This window comes from Equus quagga, chromosome 2 (assembly GCF_021613505.1).
Source record: "Equus quagga isolate Etosha38 chromosome 2, UCLA_HA_Equagga_1.0, whole genome shotgun sequence".
Lineage (NCBI taxonomy): Eukaryota > Metazoa > Chordata > Mammalia > Perissodactyla > Equidae > Equus > Equus quagga.
The window spans coordinates 93,741,439-93,756,742 of NC_060268.1; the positions used below are offsets into that span (position 1 = coordinate 93,741,439).

At 44.5% G+C, this 15,304-nt stretch overlaps 1 protein-coding gene across 7 annotated transcripts in view; it reads right to left on the bottom strand.

The window, feature by feature from the left end:
- The window catches only part of CPEB1 (cytoplasmic polyadenylation element binding protein 1), a 94,149-nt gene that overhangs the window by 19,939 nt on the left and 58,906 nt on the right, over positions 1-15,304 (bottom strand). For 4 of the 7 annotated variants that reach the window (XM_046650576.1, XM_046650558.1, XM_046650599.1 and 1 more), the window contains exon 3: positions 5,256-5,447. In XM_046650576.1, the coding sequence (XP_046506532.1) occupies positions 5,256-5,447 (192 nt within the window). The remainder of the gene's footprint in view (positions 1-5,255; positions 5,448-15,304) is intronic. The other 3 variants (XM_046650585.1, XM_046650567.1, XM_046650592.1) reach the window with 1 other exon arrangement.

Consider the following 15,304-nt stretch of genomic DNA (forward strand, 5'->3'; position numbering starts at 1 on the left):
GAAAGTCTGAGGTTTACCAACTGCTTCCACCCCTGGTGGCCAAGTGTATGGCGAACCATATCTTCTGAAAGTGACTAAGAAAAACAGTGCTCTTCCTGGAGCAGAGGCACCCGTCCCCACTCCCAGGCCAGCAGGGATCAGCATCAGCTACAAGCAGCTCTCAGGACAGTCACGGGGAGGAGAGGACCTGGCAGAGGATTCCAGCTCATTAATGCTACCTCAGAGGGTACAAGAGACCAAATCAGCAGTAATATTTTTAGACCAATTGTTAACTTTCTCGACTTTCACCCTTTGATGCCAGCTCCTGTGGGCTTTACAGCTGAGTCACTGTTCGAATCTTCTGAAGCCTTCCCCAGGAGTACAAAAGCACCCAGAGTCTGATGGTGGCAGCAGCAATGGCAGCAAGAGCTTGGCACCAGATGCCTGGATTGCAAGACACTGAGCTTGAGGTCAGCTGGGGAAAAGATCCAGCCCAAGACATAATAGTCAGACGCCTATTATCTAAAGGGAGTGGTCACGGGGAAAAATCCAGACCAGCAGCTATTATTTCTAGCCTGAGATAGAAGGCTGCATACCTGGAACCCTTCTTCTCTATCCCAGCCCTTAGTCCCAGGTTGCTTGCTCAAAATCTATCTGAAGGCACAGAGGTAGGAAGGGGGAGGGCAGCACTCACTCCAGGTGTAACAGATCGCTCTTTGCCTTCGACCTCAACTCTGCAACTCCACACCACACCTCAACTCAGGTGGTGATCTGAGTATGAACTCCCTCCACTGATTCTGGATCCCACATGGCCCAGGTGCTACCTCCAACATAGCATTTCTCCCCAACCTTGATTACTGGATGTCTCATTACCTTAAGAAACCACATACCCAAGTCCATGTAAGGTCAGCACGCACTCTGTCCTTGTACCTCAACTTCTTTCTCCTCTAGCAGGTAACCCACTGTCACATTGCTCCCAGGGCCTCTCTCCTCTCTGTATTGAAAGCTATTCCTCAACAGACTACTATGACTCCATGATAGAATTCATGCTTCAGTGTATGACAAAAACTTTCTGTAAACGCATCTTCATGCCCTAGAAGCTCAGAAACACTCATCTTTGAATAATCTGTCCTTGCAGCTGATCAACACAAGCAGGAGGCAGAAGAATGGGAGAGACCATGTCTGAACTCCGCAGTTCAAAAATACCCAGGATTAACACAGTGGCTCAGCATTCATCATTCATTCAATAAATTCTTATTAAAAAGCCATTGAGCCAGGCACTGTGCTATATGTTGGGAATACAGTAGTGGTGAACTGGACAGTTGAGGTGGATTTGCGGGATACCTGGTTGGGCCCAGGAAGTCCATGTTACACAGAGGAGGAACCCAACCCTATTTTTGAATGTTGCCTCAGAAAGGCTGTTTGGAAGTACAGCAATGGCAGAAGCAAAATGCTGACAATTCCCTTCTCATCTCAGGCTGATCTAGCCTGCAGACCAAGGGGAACCTGTGAGTGACACAGCACAGGGAACATACCATCCACTGGTTAGCAGTTAGGGCAGAAACCAGAGAGGGTGAACAGGTTAATCCCCAAGGGACTCCTAAAGGAGACAGGGAGGAAACAGGACATGTCCTCTGGCATCCTTAGACTGAGCATCTGGTCTGCCCACAGGGCTTCTGTATAAGACATTCATTAGGAGGCCTTGTTTCCAGGTCCCCCAAAGTAGATCCTCAGTCACCCCACTTCCTGCTGAGTAATGCTGCATGCAAGAGCCACCGGGGAGAAGGCAGGAAGACAAATCCAATGGGTGGCGCAGTTACGAGCTGAGACTCAGGATGGAGAAGTCAGAACTGTTCGTGTGCGCCCTGGCCTTGTGGGACCTCAGCAAGGGAACACATCACTTATGGCCGAACAGCCGGGAGTCCTAGACAGAGATACCTTCACTTTTAAGTGTTCTTGCCCAACACATTAGAGTTCTGCTCACAGAAAGGTGTAATAGAAAGCATAAGAGGTTTGGAAGCAAAGAGACCCGGGTTGGGATTCTGGTAGTTGTGTCACTTTTGGCACTTTACAACCTCTGTGAGCCTATTTCCTCATCTTTAAGATAGGAACAATAATAGTACCCATTTCACAGGACCATGCAAGCATTAAAATCACGTGATGTACTTAGCATAGGAAGTAGTCGATAAATGGTGGTTATTAGTCACTCTATCCCCCATCCTAGCATATTGAGGATAGCTTTCATAGCCCTGCTCTTCCATTAGAGGATTTAAGACACTGCAAGCAGGACAAAGGTAGACCTGGACACGTGCCACTGGGGTCTCAGAGAAAAACCAACTTCTATCACTCAACTTGCCCTGAAACGTTTCCTTTCCAGCAAGAAGTGAGGCCTCAGAGTAGGCACAGTGTAGAAGGGAGGGACCCCATAAACTGCCACATCCAAACCAACGTTGGCCTTGGCAGGTACAACTCTCAAAAACAGACTTGACCCCCAGGCTTCCTGCAGGCCTCTGAGTCCAATGAAATCCACACGGCAGAAGGACTCCAGCCCCTGGAGAAGTGTCCCCATGTACCAGTCTCATGCTCAGAACCTAATGAAAGGCTGTCCCAGTGCAAAAAATCCTTCAGGGAGAAAATGGAAGCCCCTATCTCAGCAACTATCATGCTGCATTTGGTGTACTTTCTCATGTTTTCCCTTGGTAGTCACCGGGAATTTTAAGGGCAACAAGTTTATTCATTAATGTACCTCTAGTGCCTAACATAGTGCCTGGCACACAGCCAGTGCTCAATGTTTGTTGAATGAATTTAGCCAAGATCCCTGCTATCTCCAACCTTGCCCCCGACACTGCTGACCACTTAAGAGAGGTAGAAGATGTTGAGATGTGAGACACAGCTGCCTGGGGCAATATCCCACCAAACAGAGCCCAAGGAATTAGCTTGTACTCTGTGCTGCACACAGAGACAGCAGGGTACCAGGCTGTCTGCAAGGATAACTCCCAGGCTGTCCAGAGCACTGAAATACCTCCTCCTTCCCTGAAGAAACTGAGCTAGCTGGTCTTCAGACGGGAAGGCAGTGTAGGCCCTGGAATGTGGGCTGCATGTTCCTGCACTGCTGGCAAGTGTGCACGATCTGGCACTGCAGCTGGCTGGTGGGAGGGCTGCATCCTACTCCAGGAGGTGGTACCCTCATGTGGGCTTTCCAAGAAGACCCAGAGCTCAGGGAAAGAAGAGAAATGGCTGTCACCACAGCTCCAAAATCCAAGGACAACATGGAGTTTGGGGATGGGTGTGTCCTCAACCCTTGGAAAGGAAGACATACCCACACCAACTCTGCCCATATAGCCAGATCACAACACTGGGGCAACCCTCTGTTCCCTATAAACGCTAGGGCCACAGACTCCAGCCCTCCCTGATCCACAAAATCATATAATATTTATCACTAACGTGCTTGAGATGGAAGATGGAGAAGTAAATCCATGCCCACTTCAGAGACAAACAGCTCTAAGCACAGGCCTTTCAGCTGGTGGGGAAGCTTGGGAAATTATGGCTGAACCAAATCTATTTTTTACAGCCTAATTTCACAGTAACTTTCAGGCCAAGCGCTCTAAGCCCTGAGTTGGGCCATCCTGCATTTCTACATGCTGTAATACATTTCAGAAGGACTTTGTAGCTAACAGAAACCAGAGTCAAAGAAGGGCTACGACCCAACCTGAGACCAGTGAAAGAGTGTGTCTTGGTCAAACACCGATCACCACAGACAGGTGCCCTCTCCTGCTTGAGCTGTCTTTTGCTCAGATACACTGGGAATGAGGACAAGGTCAGCTTCACAGGCCACCCAGGTTGGCTTCAGAGTAGCACATAAAGGAAACTACCATGGCCTCCAAGCCCAGATCTCCAGGCACAGGACACCGAACAGTGACACAATACTGCCCTGCCCAGGGGACAGGGCAGTTACCAACCTTTCTGGAAAAACCTGAGTCAGCTGAAGGCCAGGACTTCAAGAAATTCTACCTTACTCCAAAGGTTGTTGCTTAAAGGCAAAGCTCTTCCCCACCCATGGCCAAACCAAAAATTCCAAAACCCTACCCCCCAATGAAATGAGATTTTACCAAAACAACGGGGCATTAAAATGCCAACAGACACTAGGGTCCCAGGCTCTGCAAAGCATTCTAAAAAAACAACCTGTGCCAAATAGGGTGGAGGCCAGAGAAATCAACAAGGCAGTACCTTGCTGCCATGACTGCCAGGTTCTGGAGCGGGGGAGCCAAGGGAAGGACGGCAGGCTCAGTGAGTCCCTCTGTCAGCACCAACAGCAAATGGCTGAGCCCCCACTACCTTCCCCTCTTCCTAAAGGAACCGCTGCTGATATTCTTCTTATTAAGGCATAATTTACATAAAACAAAATAGACATATTTAAGTTGACGCATAGAGTTATTTCTTAAGTTCACATGTCTTCCCGAATACTCCAAGACTTGCATGTGGCCAACCCTCCCCCTTGTACCACGAGAGGGAAATAAATAGGCAATGGGAAGGCAAAGCAGTTAAAGGGGTTGCCAAGAAGCCCCTTCAATTTGTCCCTATCGAATCCTTCCAAGACGACAAGGGATCCTAAAGGGGAGTGGCTCTTCCTTCATCCATTTGGTTACCCTTAACACAAAGAAAGAAGAAAAAAGCCTCCATAGCTGAGAGTTACCCCACCCACTCACCCTGCTACCCCTGTCCAGGATCAATGCTCTTAACCTCATGCTAAGCCAATTCCAACATCCCACTATTACCTAGCCTCACTTGATGTTAAAATTCTTTCCTTGCATGACTCAGGGACCATCCATCCTTCACATACACTTCCCTAGTTTTAAAAGCTGCTGAAAAATAGAATCTGGACATCCAGTAATCAGCCCCTTAAGTCCCCTCCCCCACCTAAAAGTGTTTTGCTTCATCATCTCCAAGACAGGCCTGGGCACTAGGGGGTTAGCTGGATCTTTTCTGCCTAAGGCTGTCACCTTGGGGACCCTTCTCAGGGCCACCCCAGGTGCAGACTAACAACTCTAGGGAATTTATCAGGGTTAAGTGGAAAAGACACGTTTGCCTTTACGAGCAACCATCTGTCCTGCCACACTCACAGCCAGCATTTCCATCTCTTGCAAAACAGCTCCATGTTGCATGGGGGGTGGGGGGATTGTGATGCAAAGGGGAAGAGAACAACTGTTGCTGTGGATATCGCTGCTCATCACCCCGTGCATCCCCCTCCCCCAGCCAACTCATTTTTTGGCACTCACCCGAGTGTGTGCTGCTCTGGGCTGAGGAATCGGAGTCCTGGGTGCTCCAGGGTCGGTCCCAGCCTGTGAGACTGAGGGACTGCAGGCCAAGGCACAAGTCATTTGCATCTGGGAGGCCACGGGAAGAATCTTGCGCAGAGGTGGGGAAAAGCATCCTGCTTGTAACTGTTTCTTCAGAGTCTTGGAAGTCTGCTTTGGACAGGAGGACAGCAGAAACCCCAGAGTTAAGGGCTGTTTTCCCCAGTATTATTAACAATAAATATTATTAATAATAGTTTCCCCAGGCCCAAGGACCAGACATCCAAGCTGGCTGGATGCTGCAGCCGCTGCCTCTGCACTTTTGGGGGCGTCAGAACAAGAGCAGTTGCCATACAGCCCCCTCTCCACACACACGCCCCTATCCCGTCTGCATTACAGACTGGGCCAGCATGTGATCAGGCTGCTGATGCTTCCCGCTGCCAGTGACATCAGCCGGCTGAGCCGTGCAATAGAGAGCGGCATCATCCCTCACAGAACGGGGGAGGAGCAGGAGGGGACGACAGGGAGGAGACTTGCCTCCCAGGGAAAAGACAGCACAACAGCTACTTGGAACAGTCCGGGTGCAGAGCCGGTAAGTCAGGGTTTCAAGGCAGCGCCCTCCGGTCTCCAGTAATGGTGGCCGAGCGGCCCTCAGGCACGACTGAAGTCCCTCTGCTGACAGCAAAGCCAAAGCAGCCGACTGCCTGCTGCTTGTGTAGCTCTGCCCTCCTGCCCCTCCCTTTCCCTCCCTCTGCTCTCCACCCCCAAACCCAAAAACACTCTAGTCCTGGACTCTCTCCAGCTGCTTGCTCAAGCCCTGGTTTTGCAGCCCAATGCAAAGCTTCACAATCCTGCTAACAAAAATCTCTGTGCTCCAAGTGGCCCCTGAGCAGCACCCTGACACAGCAGTGTTTACCACTGAGGAAGGGGATAAGCTTCAGAAAAACACTGTACACTTGGACCCTAGGGAATAACACCTGGTGCTCCAGGCTTTTCTGGAGCAGCTTATCACGAGAGAAGGGGCCAGCTTTGGCAGAGAGAGAGGAGTTACTGGGCTGCTCTAGGTATGGCCCACAAGCCACATGCCAGAGTACGATTTGCCCTGACCAAGACAATCCCTGTTCCAAGGTTCCCTCACCCCAAAAGGATGGGCATCAGTCATGAACAGATGTATAAGGTCCAGGTCCTCCCCTCCCTGGACCACCTGTACATGCCTATGCAACTGTGGGCAGAGACTGAGGGAACACTCCAAAAACAGTGTCTGACAGACCGAAACCAGAGACAATATTCTCAGACATAGTATTATGCCCCATCAGAATCCCCCCGCAGGAGCTCACAACACCCAGCTCTGTTAACAGTTTCTCCTGCCCTTCCAGGGGCTCCCAGAGCTGTACAGGGCAGCTGTGAGGGTCACGGATGTCTGTAGCTGCCTGGGCCCTCTCTCAGAGGTGCTGCCCAGGACCAAGGCCCTACTTTTGTGACCACTCACAGCTCCAGCAACAAAGGCCAGCTCTGCCAGAGCTTCTGGAATCCCTGCCATTTCCTCTTCACCAACATACTCTCCTCCATCAGTCCTTTTCCAACATGACCTCCAGTCACAAGGCCGCCTCAGAAAGGAGGGTAGAGCGAAGGTCTAGCCTCAGCAGGCAGGCTGCTCACACCCACACTAGGAAGCACTCCACCCTGCTTGTTCTCCTGTGTTACAAGAAGTAACCAACCACGGAAAGCAGGACCACCATGACAGGGTCTGAGGGGGGCGGGGGTAACACTTTTAGCCAGAGGAACAGCTGGCCAGAGCCTCCTACAATACAGCCTTCCCTCCACAGGCACTCAGGCATAGCCTAGAGGGGAAAATGGCCAGTCTGTGGGAGGGACTCCTCCCCTTGGAAGGTTTTTTTTTAAAGCTTTGCTGCTGTGTCATCCATCCACGTTATTCCTGTCTGGCTGTAGATACTCTGCTTGCTCCCTGTCTGTGTCTGTCAAAGCCTTGCACAGGCCAAGCAAGAACTCACCCATGCTGGTGTTGCCCCCACCCAAGACCACACCCTCTTGCTTCTCTACGTCCACCCTTCCCCCAAACTAAGAATACTCTTTAAAAATAGTTTGTATGTATTAACTACAAAAGCATTATGCTTCCTTTAAAAACATCCATATTTAAATACCCATTCTCCCCTAAACCAGCTATCTATATAGTCCCTTTCACCCCAATGTGAGGGCATCTATGCCTAAAAGCAACTGTTGCTCCTCTCCTCCTCTAAAATCAGGGCATCTGTGTATATGACTACCCCCATGCCCCAGGCAGAGACCATCGTCAACTATACTCTTGCTGCCCAAAGTATAGTGTGGCAGACCAGCAACATCAGCATCACCAGGAGCTTTTTATGAATATAGAATCTCAGGCCCCACCTGAGACCTAGGGACTGATCTACATTTTGTGTGTGTGTGTATGTCAGGAAGACTGTCGCTGAGCTAACACCTGTGCCAATCTTCTTCTATTTCATGTGGGATGCTGTCACAGCGTGGCTTGATGAGTAGTGCTAGGTCCTTCCAGAGATTCAAACCTGCTAACCCCGGGCCGCCAAAGTGGAGTGCATGAACTTAATCACTACACAACTGGGCCGGCCCTGATCTACATTTTAACAAGATTCCAGTTGCTGTGTCTACACACAAAAGTTTGGGCAGTGCTGATCCATACGAGACGCCACACCTTCCTACCCAAAGGTGAAAGACCTCAGGCATGAGCAGCAGGTTTAAGGACATTTAGGGAGAAATGGCTACAAGCAACTAGCAGCTTGGAGATGGAAATACAGCACAACTCTACCTTTGCTCCCAGCATGCCCACTACAGACATCACCTTTCTCCTCATCCAGACATTCTCCATTCCAGTGTTTCTCCCAGATGAAGGCTTTCACTACCGTGTAGGATTCCTTCCCTAGAGCCTAAAACCACTGGAGGCCATGCTTATTAAACCCTCCATGTGGTAGGCTGGGAAAAAGCTTTAAAAGCCTGATAGATCTTGCTTTGCTCACCAGGTCTGCCACCGTGTGGTCTCAGTCAAGTTACTTAGCCTTTCTGAGCATCTTTTCATCCGTGAAGTAGCAACTGCAGCTATTTTTCAGGTGTTTTGTGAGGATTACATAAAGCATTTGGTACAGTGTCTGGCACGAAGTATTTTATTTTCAGTGGAGCGACCACATAATTTATCATCCAAACCAAGACACTTTAGAGAGAGCAAGGGAACAATCACACCAGGAGAGCAAGCTTACACAGACACTGTCCTGGGTGAACTGGCAGGCATGATCACCCTAGCTGCAGCCATTTGTGCTGAGAAACAGTGTATTTAAAGCGCCTCTTTTCTAATGGCTTCCTGATCCCATCTCTCTAAACTTAGCCACTCTGTTCTAGCTCTTCACTCTGCTCTGAAAGTAAGTTTGAGAAGTGAACTGTCAACACAGGCTAACACGCAGTGAGTTAAGAGATCTGAAAAGCAAAGGCTGATTTTACAGGCAAAAGCCCTCCTCTGCGTCTCAAACTCCCACCTGAGGCTGGACAGGAACGTGACCCTTTTTACTGGGAAGTATTCTTTATAATCCTTCTGCCAAGCACCAACTAGATGCTCCGAAGACACTGAAAGCTGGCAACCAACACAAGATGAAGTGATAAATTTCATTCTAAGGCAATCTACTTAGTCAGCTAAAATGCTTTCTCCTACAAGTTTCTTTTAATCAATACCTATACAAGGTTTCTGATTTAAGCTTAATTTGGTTCAAAATTTTAAAGTCATCTCCCATTGAAAATATCAGTTATCTTTTTTATAATTAACCTCCCAAATTTCTTAGCAACTGAGCAACTCAGGGAAATAAGTAAACTAACCCAAAATGTAGTTTGCCACAGTCTAAAACAGAGCACCCCCTGGCAGGCTCAAAATGCAGAGGTGAGCCAGAGACCCTGGCTCCAGGGCTCAGAGCAGTATAGCCTCAACTCTCATCTCTTCCATCCTCAGCATAAGAACCTGTCTGTCCTCTGACGACTGTTGTGCCAGCAAAACTTAGCACAAAACTGCTCAGGGTCCTCTGCAACTAGCATTCTTGAGCACCTGGCAAGTAGGGGAAGTAAAACAGGAACAGAGCCTTTAGGCCTCCACTTGTGAAACCATTAGGGCAAGCTCCATTGTATCAAGGCAGATGGCAACTTCAAGAACTCAGCTGAGGCCCCTGGGAGATCTGTGCTGGCTGAGCAGAACAGAGCAGAGATATCATTAGCTGATCCTGGGGAAAAAGAGATCTAGTTTTTAAATTTCATTTTATTGAGGTCATAATAGTTTATAATGTGAAATTTCAGTTATACATTATTATTTGTCAGCCACCATACATGTGTGCCCCTTTACCCTTTATCCCCGCCTCCCAACCCCCTTCTCCCTGGTAACCGCTAATCTGTAAGAGATGTTGTTTTGAGGAGGTAATAGTGGAGAAGGAAGCAAGACGTGTTTGGGCTAGCCAGACCAGGAAGAACTGAGGCTGAAATATCAAAAACTGATGCTCAGACATGCAGTTAGGAATCTCTGTAAACTCTTCAACAGGAAATAATGTGGTAACAGGCCCAAGATGAACCAGAGTTAGAGCTAGGGAGGCCAGTGATGAGAGGAAGAGGAAGAGGATGAAGGCAGAGGACAGCCGGAAGATGAGGGAAGGGGGGCAGTTGGGGAGGAGGGAAATATGTTAAATGACAGAAGCAGACTACATAGTTGCATATATTCCATGATTATAACTGTGTGAAAATTATGTATGTCGATGGACTTGAGTAAAGGAACAAAGAAAACTATGAACAGCTAACGTGTGAGGGTAACAGGCTGCAAATGGATTTATTTTCCTTTTAGTTATTTGCACAAATATTATAACAATACAAAATCTGTCCTCTTTTTCCTCTTTAGACTTTAAACAGCACACTACTATAATTTGTACAGCAACCACGCTTTTATAAAATCTCGACTTCATTCCCAAATTTTCAGTCCCTGGGAACACCAGAGACAGGACGTTGAGTCATCTGTCCCCACTAGATTGTTTCAAATGACTGACTTTACAGTTGCTGAGGTTACTTAATGATTTATGGTTCTTAAAGTTTTAACAACCTCATAAAGCAGTATTTCTAAGAATGTATTTCTAAAAAGACTGTTTAAAAGACTATTTTCTCCCCCTAAATCAAGAAAATTAAAAAGATTTTGCAAATCCATTTTGGCAGCTTGAAAGAACACACAGGCAAGAAGTCAGACATGTCAGGATCATTTCAACTGCTCTGTTTGCAGTGTGGCCCTTAACCTCTCACACCAGGGAGACTGCAAGTTTCTCCAGAAAGAGCAGGGCTTCTCAAACTTTATTAGGCACACAAATGACTTGGGAATCTTTCTAAAACACTGATTCTGATTCAGTGGGTTGAGGTTAGGCCCAAGAATTTGCATTTCTAACAAACTCCCAAATGATGCCAACGCTACTGGTCCACTGACCACACTTTGAGCACAGTCACGTGCCACCTAACAAGGTTTCGGTCAATGATGGACTGCATAGATGACGGTGGTCCCCTAAGATTAGTACCACCAAGCCTAGACGTATAGCAGGCTATACCATCTAGGTTTGTGTAAGTGCACTCTATGATGTTCACACAATGACGATGTCACCTAACAATGCGTTTCTCAAAATGTATCCCTGTCACTAAGCAATGCGTGACTGTTCTAAAAGCTTAAAATGGTTTTTCTACCTCAGATTCTCTCCTCGAGGCAATTCACCCCATTCTTACTCAGCACTGCTTTCTTCATGGTGTTCACTCTCCTAAATGAGTACCTTCAACGGTTCCCTACTGCCTCTCAGATCAAGGCCAACCTTGAGGCCCTGGCTTACTTATTAACTTTCTCTCTCACAACTCACCAAACATTAAAGGCTGAGCTTGACTTAACCACAACTCCCCAAAGTTCGCACTCTAGAGAACAATTTGTTAATCTCTGTACTAATAAATGCAACAGTAGTTCAGAAAAAAGAGAATGCACGATGGCTACGATATTCAAGGATAGCCTCCTCATAATTTAGCTAAACATTAAATATCATTACAGATTTAGGTATCACAGGGAACATTAGGCTTACTTTGTACTTCCCAGCATAGAAATATGATCAATGGGGGCCGGCCCCATGGCCAAGTGGTTAAGTTTGCATATTGCACTTTGGTGGCCCAGGGTTTCACCAGTTTGGATCCTGGGTGTGGGCATGGCACCGCTCATCAAGCCATGCTGAGGTGGCATCCCACATGCTACAGCTAGAAGAAACCACAACTAAAAATACACAACTATGTACCGGGGGGCTTTGGGGAGAAAAAGGAAAAATAAAATCTTTAAAAAAAAAAAAACAAAAAAGAAATACGATCAATGGCTTGACTGCTTTTAATATTCAAATTAATTCTGTAAATTATTTCAAAGTGATTTCTATATATTTCTTAATATAAATATTAATATTTAGATTTTAAAACGTCATATGCCATGGTCACATACTGGAAGATTCAATATTGTTAGAAAGTTAAAACCCACCAAACTGATCTACACAGTCAATCCAACCCCAGTAACGTACTGCTTTCAAGCAATTCAGTGGGGAAAGACTTTTTAACAAATGGTGCTGAAACAACCAAATGTCCAAATGGGAAAAAAATAATGAACCTTGACCCCTTACCTCACACCATATACAAACATTAATTTGATATGGGTCAGAGAGACCTAAAAGTAAAAGTTACAACTATAAAGTTTCTCTAAGTAAACACAGACTATCTTTGTGACTTGGGGTGGGGGAGTGGATAGAAGCAAAAGTTCCTTATAGAAGACACAAAGCAATGATCATTAGAGAAAATTTTGATAAATTAGATTTAATCAGAATTTAAAACTTACCAAGACACCATTAAGAAAATAATCGGGCAAGCTACAAGATTGGAAAAAGTATCTGCAACTGTATCTGACAAATGGCTAGTATCTAGAGTATATAAGAAATCTTAACCACCCAAAAGTAAAAGAAAAAAATTTTTAAAAGAGCACGAAACTTTGAAAAAGGAATTCACAAAGATATATAACTGGCCAATAAGCACTTGAAAAAGTGCTCAACATCATTAGTCATTAAACAAATGCAGATTAAACCACGAGTTACCACTACACACCCACCAGATGGCTAAAATTAAAGACTGGTCCACATTTTGCCAACATTTGGTGTTTGCCATACATTATTGTATGATGGTACAATGACTTTTGAAAAAGGTCAGCCAATTTCTTATACAATTAAACATATACTATCCTATGACCCAGAAATTCTACTCCTAGGTATTTGACTAAAAGGAATGAAAGTGTATGTCTACAAAAAGACCTGTACATGAATGGTGAGAGTAGCTTTATTCATAACCACCAAAACCTGGGAACAGTCCAAGTGACCATCAAAGGGAGAATAAAATGTGGTATGTGCATATACTGGAATACTACTCAGCAATAAAAGGGAATAAACTATTGATACACGCAAAAAAGACATATGAATCTCAAAATAATTATATGGAATGAAAGAAGCCTCACGGAAGACTAACACATCTATATACATCATATATAAATGTGATTCTATTTATTCGAAGTTCTAGAACAGGAAAAGCTAATCTATGGTGAAAAGAAGTCAGGTGGTTGCCTCCAGGGGTAGCAGTGGGAGTTGACTGGGAAGGGCTATGGGGAACCTTCTGTAGTGATGGTAACAATGCTACATTTTGATGGGAGTTAGGGGTGTGCATTTGTCAGAATGCATCTAACCCTACACACAGGATTTGTGCATTTCACTGTGTATAAATTTCAACTCAAAAAACTGCAAACAAATATTGAACATTAATAATATGCATGTTTAAGTATTTAGGGGTGAATTATATCCATGTCTGATAGTTACTTTGAAATGCATCATAAAAATAAGACGGATTGATAAGTGGTTATGGGGATAAATAAATGGATATGTGATAAAGCAAATATGACAAAATGCTGATTGTGGAATCTAGGTGCCGGGTATTATGGGTATTCACCTTACAATCCATTCAGCTTTTCTGTATGCTTGAAAATGTTCATAATAAAATGTTGGGGAAAAATGAAGTCAGACTTTTGCAGACAAAAAGCAAGTCTGAGTGAACTAATTCGTTGGACAATAAGAAGTGACTTCATTAAATTTTATGGTTGACATTTTCCATAAGCAGAGCAAGCTAAAATCTGTAGAACTAAGGTTTTGACAAAACAAAAAGCAAATGATAAGACTATTGTATTGGCAAAGCCATATTTTTAAATATACAATATTTTAATTTTCTCCATCCTTTAAGTAAACTGAATTAAACAGGTCTCCAGAAGTGAAAGAATAACAGATATTTCAGGGTCACCTGAAATGCTATAAAGCATTCCTTTCAAAAAACTGAGAAATTCAGTGACTAGTGACTTAAGTAATAAATCTTCTCACAAATTATATAGTTTCCAGTTCCTTCTTCTGAACAAATACGAGTGAATGGAACTGTCAGCAAGTAAATGACTAAAAATAATGATAGATGACTGATTTTTTGCATAGAACTCAGAGTTCGAACAATTGAGTGACACGGCTCTAACAACTTCATTTCCCATCTAGTTATTTATGTGAACAAGTTTACTCAGAGCACAGATCTATAAAAACAAAAAGTACGAATATATTTGGTGTTCAAAATCCTGAGTCATTCCAGCAGTGAGTCATCCAAAATTACATGAGTTTTTAAAATGCCTCATTTATCTTATTAAGAAGCATTTCCAATAAACATTAAACAAAGAACAAAATTTTATCAAAATTTGTAACATTTAGATTGTCTTAATTGTCATAGCAATCAATGGCCACAGCAATCCAGAACACTTACAGCCAGTTAGTCACAGGAAATAATTTAAAATTTCAATTTAGGTACTGGTTTTTGTTGTAGAGAAGTATAATGATGTGATCAACAAAAGACTTAGGTGTAAAATATTCCATTAGGATAAAATTCCGTGGGAGAAGTAGACAAGAAATACGAGTGAAGGAGAAAATGAATAATGAAAAGTTTCCCACTGTTAAAGAACTGGTTTACATAATTTTAAAATAGACGATAGGATCAAATTTCTCTACTATTTTGATTCCACTGAATACATTTTCACTTATGATGAAAATTTAGGTATCAAGTTAAATGTGCAAGGAGTACACTGTATTTTTAAAAATGTTTTTTATTGTGTTAAAATATACATAAAATTTACCATTTTAATCATTTTTAAATATACACACACTTCAGGGCACTGAGTACATTTACAGTTTTGTGCACCTATCACCACTATCCATTGCCAGAACTTTCTCATTTCAAATTGGAACTCTGCAGCCATGAAACACTAACTCCTCACTGGCCTCTCCCCCAGTCTCTGATAACCACTTTCTGTCTCTTTGAGTTCAACTCTGCCAGGGACCTCACAGAACTGGAATCACACAATATTGTCCTTTGTGTCTGGTTTACTTCACTTAGCATAATGTCTTCAAGGTTCATCCATGTTGCAGCGTGATCAAAATTTCCTTCCATTTTAAGGCTGAATAATATTCCATTGTACATATACACCACATTTTGTTTATCCACTGATCTGTCCATGGACATTTGGGTTATTTCCACCTTTTGGCTATTGTGAATAGTATTGCTGTGAACATCTGTGTACAACTATGTGTTCACGTCCTCGTGTTCAATTCTTTTCCGTATATACCCTAGGAGGGGAATTGCTGGATACTATGGTAATTCTGTGTTTAATTTCTTTAGGAATCATCATATTGTTTTCAACAGCGGCTGCACATTTGACATTCTGCAAATATACAAGTGTTTCAATTTCTCCACATCCTTGCCAACACTATTTTCTGTTTCCTGACAACAACCATCCTCCTAATGGGTTTGAACTGATCTCTCATTGTAGGGTACATGTCTTTAAAAAATTAACAGGAGGAGCCAGCCCCATGGCCTAGAGGTTAAGT